The sequence below is a fragment of the Tursiops truncatus genome, chromosome 17 (assembly GCF_011762595.2).
Source record: "Tursiops truncatus isolate mTurTru1 chromosome 17, mTurTru1.mat.Y, whole genome shotgun sequence".
Lineage (NCBI taxonomy): Eukaryota > Metazoa > Chordata > Mammalia > Artiodactyla > Delphinidae > Tursiops > Tursiops truncatus.
The window spans coordinates 51,412,875-51,427,369 of record NC_047050.1 but is presented as its reverse complement, the minus strand read 5'-3'; the positions used below and the strand labels follow the sequence as shown (position 1 = coordinate 51,427,369).

Below are 14,495 nucleotides of genomic sequence, written 5' to 3'. Positions count from 1 at the left end.
GGCTCCCACTTATTCTTTAGTGGTGCTTAATACCTTTTTGGTTAAGCTATTCTTTTAAATGAACACCAATAAAAGACTGACAGAACAATTAAACTGACTAAACTATTACATGTTCAAGACCATCTGAGATTTATGAGAGAATGAGGTGATTATTCCAAACAACTGAAATATTTTTATTAGTCTGCTCCTGGTTTTCATAATCCCACCTACATCCATTCATTTTAAGAAATACTGTTTGCTTTCTTAAAAAAAAGGCTTGAAATCTTTTAATTTTTTTTCCTCAGAACTCCAGTGGATTCTCTGTTAGTTGCAGCAAGCTGTGAGTTTAAATTTACCTAATAATAATACAAATATTCTAAAGGATTGAAATGGAGCAAACCTCACACTAAAAAGTAGCATGATAATTACTGCTTTAGGAATGTGTCATTAATATTTAAAGGACAGCAGAAATATATTGAACTTAGGCTTGCATTTCATGGGGTAGAGCCAGTTGCGTTTTAATCACAGCAGGTGCATATGCTTTCTTATAATTTGCTTAGTAAATCTCCAACATTTTAGCATTTGGCTAATAAGGGTATAAATGATAAGACTGTCACTCTTACCTGCAGTAATATGTAGGTAGCATTCAAAACAACTTTTCTATAAGAAGACTCTGCAGCTCCCACATTATGTTTATCTTCCAATTCTAGAACCCCCCAAATAACGAGTCTTTCCATTGGTGGAATATCTGTGTCTGCCACAATCCATGTTCCTATAAAACAAGACTTTAATATAAGGAATATAACATAATCCATAGACCATAGCCTATAGATAAAACACTGACAGCCCTATCAGTGAGTCCTAATTTAGAAGTTGGTGAGCCTTTTTCCACACAATGACTAATTCTTCTCTCTCTCAGAAAATCCATTATTCTTAATATTCAGGTTTAAATCCACATAAAACCCAGAAGCGACGTCTGACATCCAGGACACAACAACTGAATCCATCTCTTCACATCTTCTCTTTCTCCAAGGTGTGCTGCATAAAGGTATCTACCCTAACTGCTAACTATTGTGGTATAAACACAGCATTTTATTTATTTACATTTATGCATTTACCTTCAGGAATAACAACATTTGCTCCTGGGTGAGGTATGGTGTAATTATTTTCTCGAGATGACTGCCAAAAGGAATCATTTGACCATAAGCTGAAAAGAGAAAAGAAGTATTTCCATTAAGTTTTATCTCTGTCTGTTTAATGAGCATCTCCTTAGAGTGTAGCACTATACTAGATGTTTTTGGGATGACAGAATGCAAATTGGATAGTTTGTAATTTCAGTAAATAGACAAGCTAATGTACGCTATTAGTAAGGTACTCAACACACACAATTACATATATAGTTTTTTCTCCATTGAAGAAAACTTCCTTTCCACCCACAATCCGAATCACATTTTCTCCTACTAAATCCTTATTGTGATACCCTAATTTTGTCTAAAATGTAAATAACTTAACTTCCTTATAAGATTTCACATGGTGGAAAAGTGAAAAATGCATCCTTTGTCCATTTAAAGACCCTTACATATGCTGCTATTTCATAGGGAAAGGGACAGGAGGGTATATAGTTGCCTAGATTCTATGAAGGGAAGGCTGGAAGAATGGTCTGTGAATAGGCAAGGATGGGTCAATGAGGGTAAGCTGCTGGGCTGGGAGCAGGACGGCAGGTCTATAACCAGAGTGAAGGTTACGTTACATTGAAATAAATATGGAAAGCACAGTTGGAAGAGAGACGGTCTCCACTTTCCATCACTATGCCTGCTTGAAGCTATCTCAGTGCAAATTGTTACAAAGAATGTTATTATGAAGTTGACTGCATTTACCCATTTAAAAATGTTCACAGGGGTTGCTCTCCTGACCTAGTAAAAATGTTTAAAAATTCTATGATACTAATGCAGGAATTTTACAAATAACCAATACAGTTTGTTTCATTAAAAGTATATTTTTATCACACATTTGAATTACTAAGCTGTATTACTAAAAACTCTGTTGATCAAAAATCCTGTCATAAAAATTTTGTCTTCATGGATTTAAAAGAGAAGTTAGCAATTAAACGATCATTTAGGATTATTTAGATTCACAGTAATACATTTTTCATGATGCAATCTCAATGAAGGTTTGTTTAAAGGTTGTAACTATCTAAATAAATAAATCGATCAGGATTGTGCAGATTCAATAGTTGAGTTCATCTAGCTTTTCTCAAGCCTTTCATTCTTATCCCCAGCACTATACTACATGTTATACATTCTTCTTCTAACTGCCCACTGTTACGATCAAAAAAGCCCAGTACTTCTTAAACTAAGCATTTGTGTGTTGTGTAGCTAGACCTGTATATTCTAGTCCTGAGGTACCAGTTTTGGATCAAGATTCTGTTTGTTTTCACTGATAGCTATTTGCAAAATACCAATTAATAATTCCAATTTTAGCTATTTCCAGTGAGCAGAGCTCATATTGTGAGAGGAAAAACACCTATCCTGTGACATATACATGTAGTGTATCAACACATACCTCTACCACATCCTGGTCTAGACCAATCTAAATCTATTAATGAGTCATAATAATTATTAAGTTAATATTGAATAATTTAATCTACCTTAGACTATCTAGGGCTTTTTGGCCAATAACCTTTATGGCCCATATTTCTTCTGAAGTTCTCTAGACTCTTTTTATGAGCCTCCCTGCTTTCTCTACTGTCCCTCTGTTACACAGAGTAGTAAAAGTGGCCTTTTCAAAATGTAATGTCACTTATCAGCTGAAACATTTAAAGGCTTCTCATATTTCTTAACACTAACTGCCTGCATGACCTGAATGGTCTGATGTCCACCTATTTCCAATGCTATGTCCAGGCCACTCTCTCCTGCTCACAAGGGTCCAGCCACGCAGATTTCCTCTCAGTTCTTGGATATGCCGCACTCGTCCCCACATCAGGGCCTCTGCCCAAGTTGTCCCCTTGGCCTCGAACCCAACCTTCACACAGCCAGCTCTTACTCACCCTTTGGGTCTCAGCTAGAATATCCCCTCCTTTGAGAGGCTCTTCCTAACCATCCACCCAAAGGAGGCCCCTGCCATGTTGTCTTCTGTCCCAGCCCCTTATCCATTCCCTTTACAACCTCTATCACAACTCAAACGCATGTGCTTTATTTTCTGTTTACTTTTTTGTTTGTTTGCTTGTGTTGGCATCTGTCTCTTCGGACAGAATGTGAGTGTTATGGGGGCAGGGACCACATCTATGTTGTTCACAACTGAATCTCAGAGCTCAGCACAGTGCCTGGCACATAGCAGGTGCTATTTTTTAATGGTTGAATGAACATATAAACAAATTCAATTATTATTCTTTTGTGCAATGTTATCGCAGAATCTGTATATTCTGAAATCGTAATTCACTTAATAAATAATATTGATTTGTACTTGATGCACAGGAGTGGGCTCTTACATGCCCACTAATTGTTAACTTTTATCATCACCATCGTTATTTTTATGGTTATTATTTGCCCATAAGGGACACAAATATACATCAAATCAGGATCATGCCTTTAAGGGTCTTAAAGACTAGTACTGCTGTGCATTAGTACCATTATGTATGGTAATTACTATAATATAAAGTAGAAAGTTATGTTGCATATGAGAAATAAAGGTAAAGGACTTTATAAGTTTCAAAGACAGAAAAATTATTTTTAACTACAAGACTTAATATATATTTAGGAAATTGAATATTTGAAATAAAATTAAATAAGTTGTATTATGAGACTTGACCAAGACTGTTATTCTATTTAAAATATGATACAAATGAACTTATTTATAAAACAGAAGCAGGGCTTCCCTGGTGGCACAGTGGTTGAGAATCCGCCTGCCAATGCAGGTGACACGGGTTCGAGCCCTGGTCTGGGAGGATCCCACATGCCATGGAATGGCTGGGCCTATGTACCACAGCTGCTGAGCCTGCGCTCTAGAGCCCACGAGCCACAGCTACTGAGCCCGTGTGCCACAACTGCTGAGGCCTGTGCACCTAAAGCCCGTGCTCCGCAACAAGAGAAGCCACAGCAATGAGAAGCCCGCACACCGCAGCGATGAGTGGCCCCCCCACTTGCTGCAACTAGGGGAAGTCTGTGTGCAGCAACAAAGACACAACGCAGCCAAAATTTTTAAAAAATTAAAATAAAACAAAAAAACAGAAGCAGACTCACAGGCATAGAAAACAAACTTATGGTTACCAAAAGGGAAAGGGGGTGGGGAGGGATAAATGAAGAGTTTGGGATTGTCACATACAAGCTACCATATATAAAATAGAAAAACAAGTATGCACAGGGAACTACAGTCAATATCTTGTAGTAATCTATAATGGAAAAGAATCTGAAAAATGTATATATATGTAACTGAATCACTTTGCTGTACACCAGAAACTAACACAACACTGTAAATCACCTATCCTTCAATAAAAAATAGGGACTTCCCTGGTGGCACAGTGGTTAAGAATCCGCCTGCCAATGCAGTCAGCCCGGGTTCGATCCCTGGTCCGGGAAGATCCCACATGCTGTGAAGCAACTAAGCCCATGCGCCACAACTACTGAGCCTGCACTCTAGAGCCCGTGAGCCACAACTACTGAGCCCATGCGCCTAGAACCCGTGCTCCACAACAAGAGAAGCCACTACAATGAGAAGCCCGCACACCACAAAGAAGAGTAGCCCCCGCTCGCCACAACTAGAGAAAGCCTGCCATGCAGCAACGAAGACCCAAAACAGCCAAAAATAAATAACATAAATAAATAAATTTATTTAAAAAAATAAATAAAAATAAAAACACTGACATACACAGACACAAAAAGACAGTTATTCTAGAGAAAGAGATGCACCTCCTAAGAAAGCATTGGATCAATGAGGACATAGTTTCTGGTGCTGTTGGAAGTTTGCGATCTCAGGTAATTCACTTAACGTCTTCAGGCTTCAGCTCTCTCACCTATATAATAAGGGAGTTGGTCTAAAAATCCAGATCTAACGTTCTGCAAGTATGAGATTCCCAGTAACTTTCACACATAATTTTTGTGAGATTTTTTTCCATTTTGTCATCAGGGTGGTTGTAAGGCTCAAGTGAAGCAATGAGTGTGGAAGTGCTTTGGGACCTACTGTGCAGGAGGAGGGCACCAGTGTCTCAGCCAGGAAGACATATGAAAAGGATGCTGTCAAGAACTATTGAAGTATATTAACGAACAAAAGGCCTGTATACTTATATGTGGCTGGTCGCTTCCTGGGAATTGGTTTTCTTGATGGAGGATGTACAGGAAAGCAATCCTGGAGAACACAGCAGTAAGCTTGGAAATTAATAACAACATCCTTCACATCAGGATCCAGGGTCCCAGAAATGGACTGGCTCTGATGAAGGTCATTTTTTCCTGACACTGAAAGTGAAGTAAAAGCAGTTTAAACTAACATGATGATCTAAGTACTTGAATGTAAACAAAATATGGCAATTTGAAAATATTCTTTGGAGAGTAACTTGGTATAATTCAAATGTATGGAATAGGTATGAAAAAATTCTGACAAAATGCACATGTCTGATTAAGAAGCAGAGTCAAAATACCTTGACAAAAACAAATATTTTAGAACTCGATTAAACTGTACTCTTAAATATTTTTATTTTCCAAAAATAATTAAATAATAAAAATGGAAACAAAATATATGACAGTTCATTGTACTCATTTCCTCTAATTTTGTGAAATAAATGTTGGGGCCAATTATGAGTGTTGGTGCTACCTCCAAACATAAAATGTAAGTTCTTAATTCAACTCAAGCCTCTTCCAGGGTGAATTTAGTCTCCATTCTTTAATTCAACAAACATTTATTGAATCCTGCTATATACAAGGCACTATATAACACATTTGCCCATTAAGCAATTTTTCTCCTCCTTTAGATGAAGCAATAGATAAAACAATCACTTTTGCCTATTGAATACATACCCAGGTAATATAGAGTACTAGTGTTTGCTTCAAGGTGCCAGTCTCCATTCTTGCTAGTATTCCAATTCAATGGATTTGAAGAGCCATTCCTCATATCAATGATATTAAACATATCAGCATTTTGAGTGAAGTTATGAGATATGATTACATAGTCTTGTTCCTATGAAAGTTTGCAAAAAAGTGACTTGTTTTATATGCTAATTTTGATGACATTAATTAATTAACCCCATATTAAAACTTAACTTTTGGTTTTAGTTTGGTTTTCATCTTGCATTTATATTTTGTTTATTAACGTTTTACCTGTCTATGGTAATAACGCTAACTCTATCACTAAGGCAATGAAAGTCTTTCTTTCTTTCCCTCTCTCTCTCTCTCTCTCTCTCTCTCTCTCTATATATATATATACACGTACATATATATGTATACATTCAGAGAATATTTAATTTCTATAATGTTTCAAAACATTTCAAACAGTGCTAGGTATTGTTTTTTTTGCTGCCCATATATAGTACAAGTAGAAGAATATGAACAGGGATGAAAACACCCAATTCAGGTGACCCTTAGCAGTGAAGAGTGGAGATTGATTTCAGAGTAAGCCATACAGAGGACTTCCACTTCACCTAAAAATGTTTATTTCTTAAAAAAATCTGAAGTACATAGTCACAGAATGTTAGATTCAGATAGAGCTAGGTGGTGGGAATATAGGACTCGGCCTGTTATTTTCTGTATTTGCTATATTTCAGAATACAAATAATAAAGCCTTTAACTGGTGCCCAAAACATCATAAGCACTGAATAAATGTTAGTTATTATCATGGTAATAATAACAGGGCACAAGCTTAGTACTACAGGGATGTGGCAGAAAGATGGCTTACTTCTGATTCTGAAAGGAGGGTTTTTTTTTTTTGGCTTGCTTCTGAGATTTAGGATGGGTATAAAAAGTGTGCAGACTTTACCAGGTCAATATGTGAGGCAAGGGCATTCTGGGCCTCACGGTTGGTGTAAGGATGAGTGTGTGGGCTGCTTTAGAGTAATATGTAATCAAAATTATTAGAAGATGGATTATGCAACTCTTTGCTTACCTTAAATCCATAGAATGTTGACGTATACGAAATGTTGGTTATGTGATCTACACTTTTAAAATACCAGTTAATGTGCTTTGCATTTGGAATCAGAGCCATCCATCCAGACATATGAGTCAGTCGTTTCTTCTGAAAGGGAACAATGCTTGTGCCTATAGAACATAAAACAAATCACAGTAATCTCTACATCTAGAAAATTCCTTCTCTTATGAACAAGTGCAAAGGTAAATATTACTCTAGTCTATGGAAGTCTCTAAAGAGGTCAGTATAGTATTTCATTACTTATGTTCTAAATGTCTTTGTTTACCTGAAGGCCCCACTGTTCAATATCACACTTAACTGAAACATAAAATGCTTTCTCACTTGGAATTCTGAATTGAGATGGAGCCTTTATTCCTTAGGGAAAAATAAAACTGAACTATGATGACAATAATGACCACTAAGACAAAAGTGCTTAAATATATCAATGCAATTTTTAAAATACATCGATCTAAAATATAATTCCATTTCTATTCTTTTAAGAACTTAATTCTTCAGAATCCTTGATCTGCAAAATATGCAAATATAAGTCCTGAACTTTATTAGATTCTCCTATATAGGTTGTATTAATCAAAATCAGCCTAGCAAGTATGAATACAAAGCTTTGATTCAGAGCCCTTAAGGAACTAGACTAAAGTAGACCTACCTCTAACACTGGCCATGATACCCTAAATTTTGTGAATGATGAACTTGGAACCTGAACTACCTGTAATGGGAAAAAAATTTAATTTGAGAGAATGCCTGACAACTTCAGTTGAAGATCTGAAAAGATCTCTCACAATATAAAGAAAAACATCTGTGATTAATGAATTAATTCTGTTCCTTCCTCTCCCTTCTCTCTTTCTTTTCATCTCTGATTGAATTTTATGTTAAATTTGCAACCTCTTCCCTTACAAAGTTAGGTGGAAGAAGCTAGGTGCAAGATTACAAAATAAACTGTCATTCTTTTCCTTTGGGGATAAGGCAAAACAAATTCCAATATAAAGGAGGAACACATTTTTTTTTTCTTTTTTTGGGTTCGCGGGCCTCTCACTGTTGTGGCCTCTCCCGTTGCGGAGCACAGGCTCCGGACACGCAGGCTCAGTGGCCGTGGCTCACGTGCCCAGCCGCTCCGCGGCATGTGGGATCTTCCCTGACCGGGGCACGAACCCGTGTCCCCTGCATCGGCAGGCGGACTCTCAACCACTGCGCCACCAGGGAAGCCCAGGAACAAATTCTTTGGCTTATGAATTAGCATTAAGTTTTGAAAAGCCCATGACCAGAGGCACTAAAATCTCACAGTTTAAAAAGACCTGCTGAGTATGAGAAGAACCATGATAATTTGGATTATTCAGCAAATATCCACTCCTCTCCCCTCCTTGAGGGCAGGATAGACTTCCCTGCTCTGTGGATACTGGGTGACTTCTTTGGTCCCTCGGCTATTGGCAGAATTGACACTGCAAAGACTTAAAAGTGCTTGCTGGGTGAAACATGCCCTCTTGAGGCTCTGTCACTGCAATGTAAAGAGGCTCCCCCAGGAGAATAGTGGGTAGCATACTAAGGTGACCTTTGGCATATGCAGACGGAAAAGTTATATAGATCTTGTAGGACAGAAACCTAATTCAACTTACCCAAGTGGAAATCTGCTACCTCTTACCTATTTCCTAGATCCAAGCCAATTCACAGACTGGAAGCAGCTCCACTGAGTGGGAGAAATCTGTGGCCATGTATCAGGCTATTGCATACTAAGGAGAGGAAACTATCCAGACCTTCCAAGAGTTGTTAGCTTCTGGCTCTGAACTGATACTAACCCTCAGACACCCTAATGCCACCATGGTCTACCAGCTGGAGTGGCAGCTTATGGAGGCCAGGCCCTAGAATGAGTCTTTGCTCAGTCTCAGGCCTGGTCCACTGAGGCCACTGGCTCATCTTACGGTTATTCCTCCAGTTCCAAAATGTATAGTGGGAATAGGCATAGAACTTTGTTTGGAAGAAGGGCAGAAGTTGAAATTCTCACAAGAAATATCCTTCCAAGAGGATCTGATGACATGGAGTGGAATACCAAAACCCCAGCATGTCCTGATGGATTTGACCCAGCTATAATTTTAGCAGTTACAGTATGGCTGGTATAATTATGCTACACGTTTTCAAAATTCACTTGGCCTATATTGAGATACATAATTTTAGTTTCAAATTGCAAGGTTCTACCTTGTAAATATGATTAAATGTGGAAATTTGGGAACGCTGTCATCAAGAAGCTACATCATTTAGATTTATGCAGAAAATGTAGAAAACTGTATTTGAGAATCATCTGATAGCAAATGTTTGGTTCATCAATGCCTTTCCTATTTTCCAAAATCTGCAGTCTGTCAGACAGTGATATGAGAGTGGATTAATTGTAGATAGATATTTTAACTAATAATTCATAGACAGATGATGGATGTGTGGATGAATGGATGGATGGAATGATATAAAGATCTGAGCCAATCAGGGCAGGCCAGGTCAGATGTGATGAGAATAGTTATACTTAGTAACTGGAAGAACTCCTAATGGAGGGAGGGAAAAATCACGCAGGAAGGACTGAGTGAACACTCGAGGAACCATGCTCCCCCACTCTGTTACGAAGATAAAAAAAAAGCAATTCTAAAATCTTGAGGGGGGAAAATGCAGATATTAACGCCACAGTGAAAAATCTGAGACATGAGAATCTGGGTTACTACTATATCCCCATTTAACTTGCTTGTCTGGCTGGTGCATATGCCAGATGCACCATGAATAATGACAGTAAATTAATGCAATCTAGTCAGGCAATGATGTCAAGCCCATCTGGTGTTCCAGGTACATTAGCTTTACTGAAACAAATCAGTAAATCAACAGTCTCTGTGCAGCTACTGACCTAGAAGATGCTCCCCCCCATCCTATTTCAATCAGCAAAGATAATCAAAATAATTTGCTTTCAGTGGCAGAAAAAATGGTATATTTTTACTGTCTTGATCCTAAAGCTATGTCAACTTTCCTGCTGTCTGTCATAATATTGGCTGGAGGTTCCTTAATCAGCAGAATGTCATGCTGGTCCAGGCGTTTATTCAATACTCCTCACAAGCCCATTTGGGGATGTGATATTTGTTTCCTGCCTGGTTTCTGACTGATATAAATATTATGCTTTTCCCAGTGTTCTCAAGAAGATGATGATGAAAATTGAGGAAAACATATTTAAATGAGTGGTTTAAATGACTGTGTTCTACTTACCGAAGGAGTCTGAGAGAACCACATCCTTTTCAAGCAGAGACACCGGAGAAGGCTTGTTGAATGCCAGCCGGTGGAAGCTGACCGAGGCGTCACAGACAGACCCAGGGAATCCTATGCTCCACTCGGCTTCTTGACTGCAGTGAGAAGGGTCCAGCAGTGAGCTGTGTGGGATGACGGTGTGTCCTTTGTGACCTAGGAAATGAACACAAACAGCTGACTTCCTATTTCATGTTAGAAAACTAAAAAGCTAAACTGTCTAAAACATACATTTACTATAACCCATAGTGCCACAAATACAATCTAAAAGTCTAGGTTCCTGGGGGTTTTTTGGCATGGGGTAAGGGGACCTCTACAAAGGCTTTGCAGTGGACTCCTGTCAGGGAGCTTATCATGCACGCAGCTGAAAAATGGGATCTGAAGCACCCATGAGAGCCAAGGAAGGGGATGGGATGTGGGATAAGTAACTTGGTCAAGGACACACGGAAGGATGCAAATCCAGGCAGTCTGACCACAGAGCTTGTGCTCTCAACCAATGGACTGTCAACAAACTTAAGAATCTAAGCTGAATTAAGTAAGTGAATAAAGGTCACACAAAGCTCTGAATATTAGAACCATCTAAATGTTCTCCCTCTTAAAGCCACAGTTAGAACAGGAGACAAGTCAACAACTGTAGTTGAGAATTCAGTCTGTTTGAATATTGAGATGAACCTTCCATCTTTCAAAGGCTTTCAAATATCTGTAGCTTTACTTGTCAATTGTGTCTCTCTTATAAAGTATTATGCAGAATGATATACACACACACACACAGACACACTTCCTATCTGATTTTGCCAAGTCATTATCATTAAAATTTTATAAAAATGCTAAATTCTAGAAACCATGATTATTTACAAAAGGATTTGACTTACTCTGAACTTAAAATGGTAGAAAAGATTTAACCTACAAAGAATGTTGAATTTTGTACTAGAGTTCCCATATTCTTTGAATCAATTCCAAATTCAGAATTTAGATTGGAAAGAAAAAGGCTAACAGCAGGCCTGTGACTTATTACTTCCCTCTAAGGTACTTGAGCAGGATACATCCAGTCTGTTGCTTATGTAAATAAACCTGGAATTTATACATTTATTGGGCATGACCGGCTGGAGAATCTGGGTAGTCATGTAAGCAGCTTCCTCCGCGTAATTAACTGAGTACAAAATGGAGGCATTCTCAAATGAAATGGCTTCCTACTGTGATCAATATTCCATAAATATTGCTCAAAATTTGCTGTTAATTCAAAACCAAAGTGCAAATGCAGGAGAAAAGGGACATATTTGGAGGCTGCATCTGATCGTTTGAGACTTTGCTAGAAAAGGATATCTCATCTATGCCTAGTGTTGACCTATATCCTTAAGTCATTAGGAAAGTTCGGCACCAGTTAAGATCTGTGATTCATCTGAGTCTGCTTTGACAATTCAACTCTCTGTGTTAACACAAACAAAAAAATATATTTCCAAAGTATTTTATCAGAAATTAAAACATCACATTACCTGTAAGTGAACCATCAACATCAATCAGTACCGCTTCATGTTCCCATCGAAAGCCAGCCTTGTTTGTTGTGTGAGAATATTGGATGTCAATGAATTTTGCACTCCAGCCTCCACATCTCTCATTACAAACGCCAGTGATGGACGTCACTCCCAAAGCTGCACAGCTGGGACGGTCAAAGTTCATGAAGTGTACGGAAGATACAGTCAACCCTTCACTAAATGGGAGAACCAGGCCTTTCATTGTGCAAAATGCAGACCCCATTCCCAGTTCATCAACATGACCAACTATTTTGGCATTTTTAATCACTGCTCCAATGGCTTCACCCCATCCTCCAACATAAGGAGCCAGGATCCTCTTCGTTTCAATTCCAGCCTCATAATTATTGACCATCACGAAGTTATGAAACTGAAGTGCACCTCCATTGACCCATTCAGCTCCTTTTTGACAATTCCAAGTAGTGAGTGAATTAAATATTGCAGGCTCTGGCACTGAGGAAGTACAAGATCCTGTCTGCATGGGGAAATATTCCTCAAATATCCACAATCCAAACCAACCTTGAGAATGAACAGTGTTATTAAAGAATTCTCCAAGAGGAACTCTTTTTTGGCAAATGTTTCGGTCATAAGATGGCCCATCAGGGTGGTTGTTCATTCGGTACCAAAAGCCAAAGTGAGTGCCACCAGCAGCTGCATTGTGTCGTATGGTGTTGTTTGGATTGGTTACCCAAAATGCAGCTGGAGTCACGTCGTCATTCAGAAGACTAGTACTTTGCTGTACAAATACTGCCAAGTTGTATTGCAGGATATTGCCATGTTCAATACCATCTTCTATAAAAAATGCTCCCCCCCTGATATCGTATATAATATTCCTCTCAACCAGAAGGTGATGTGTGTTATGGATAGTGACAGCTCTGTTATAGGTCTGGTGAATTGCACAGCCTCTTACATAAGATTTAAACTGTAAATCTCCAAGCAGGTGCCAATGTATTGGATATCGCCCCAACCGGAATGCCTGTCCAGCATGGAATATCTGTCAAGCCCAGAAATCACAGCTATTTAGTGATACACACAGACTCAGAGTTTGCCTGGCTCATACTTACTTGTTTCAAAATAATATCCACTTTTACATTAATTATTATTAATGCATTTATATCTCCCATATTATTCCTGTTTATCATTTAAAAATGTTGTCTGATCCCCAACCCACCTTGTTTTATTCAATCTATAACAGCCCATACTTGTTATCAAATGAATGAATGAACAAAACCCATCTTCGACTCTTCTGCTTTTCACCTTGCTGTTATGAAACTTTCGTGTTCAGCAAAATACCTCGTAAAAGACTTCTTTTTCTCCTTCACTTTGATTCTTTTTTAATAATAAGAAACATTTCTTGAATGTACAGAAGATGCCTCTGCATGTGTGTGTGTGCGTGTGCATGTGCGTGTGTGTGTGTGTGTGTGTGGAATATGATCTCATAAGGTTTGGAAATAAATGGTAGGGCATTTATTTATTTTCATTCTTCATCTAAAAATAAAAATTAACTATTAATAATATTTATTATACAGATCGACACTGGCAACCTCACTCCATATCCAGATGTTACATGTGTGTAACATAACCTAGGAGAAGGTTTATTTTTTACAGTATGCAGTCATTGACTCTGCCACCCTCACTGCAGATGAGTGAGCTCTTCCAAATTTAATGGATTTAAGGATTTTACTAACCTTCCTTCCCACCCTTCCTCCATTCCTTCCTTTTACTGAATACTTGATAGAAACTGTGCTAAACCCAGATTATATAGGCTGAATATGAATAAGATACAGAGGAGCTCCTGATCTCTTGGGCATAACTTGCATATTTATTCTTTCATTTATATATTTATTTGTTCAGTTAATAGTCAATTGAGAATCTGCTATAGGCTAAGTACTGTTCCAGCTACAGAGGAATCAGCAGAAAACCAGAAGGACAAAAATATCTGAACTAACTGAGTTTATGTTCTAGAGGAAGAGATAAAAAACAAATTAAAAATATATCAGGAGTTATGAGTTAATAAAGAAAAACAGGTGTTTGGGCAGCTATTTCAAATAAAAGTGGTGAGGAACATCCTCTCTGAAGAGATAACATTTGAGAAGAGACCTGACTGAAATGAGTGTGAACCATTTAAGTACCTGGTGGAGGAGCATTCCAAGCAGGATGAAGAGCAAGTGCAAAGAACCTGAGACAGGAGTGTGCCTGACATGGGCAAGAGACACAGGGAGGTCTATGTGGCCGGCATGGCAGGCGCCAAGGGTAGATCACACAAGATAGAGGCCAGCAGGGGGTCAGATCACGTGGATCCTTTGGACAAGGCTTGGACTTTTTGTTTTAGGTGTAATAGGAAGCCACTGAAGAGCTCTGAACAGTGTGTAGCAAGATCTGATTCACATTTAAAAATTGGACTTTGGCTGTCGTGTGGAGACTTCACTGCAGATAGGGTGAAAGCAGGAAGACCAGTTAGGAGAAAAGCACAGTAGACCAGGTGAGAGGTGATGGTGGCTTGGGTTAGGGACCAGGTGAAAAAGGTAGAAAAACAGTACATTCAGGATACAGTATTTTGTGGGCAGAGTGGATAGACCTTGTTAACGAATTTGATGT

At 38.5% G+C, this 14,495-nt stretch overlaps 1 protein-coding gene across 1 annotated transcript in view; it reads right to left on the bottom strand.

Moving 5' to 3' along the window:
- Positions 1-14,495, bottom strand: part of PKHD1L1 (PKHD1 like 1) — a 154,671-nt gene that overhangs the window by 48,784 nt on the left and 91,392 nt on the right. The window contains exons 49-55 of the mRNA XM_019942265.3: positions 11,862-12,891; positions 10,333-10,524; positions 7,066-7,217; positions 5,985-6,144; positions 5,255-5,426; positions 1,098-1,186; positions 603-751 (exon numbers count right to left, since the gene is read on the bottom strand). Coding sequence (XP_019797824.2) covers positions 603-751; positions 1,098-1,186; positions 5,255-5,426; positions 5,985-6,144; positions 7,066-7,217; positions 10,333-10,524; positions 11,862-12,891 — 1,944 coding nt within the window. The remainder of the gene's footprint in view (positions 1-602; positions 752-1,097; positions 1,187-5,254; positions 5,427-5,984; positions 6,145-7,065; positions 7,218-10,332; positions 10,525-11,861; positions 12,892-14,495) is intronic.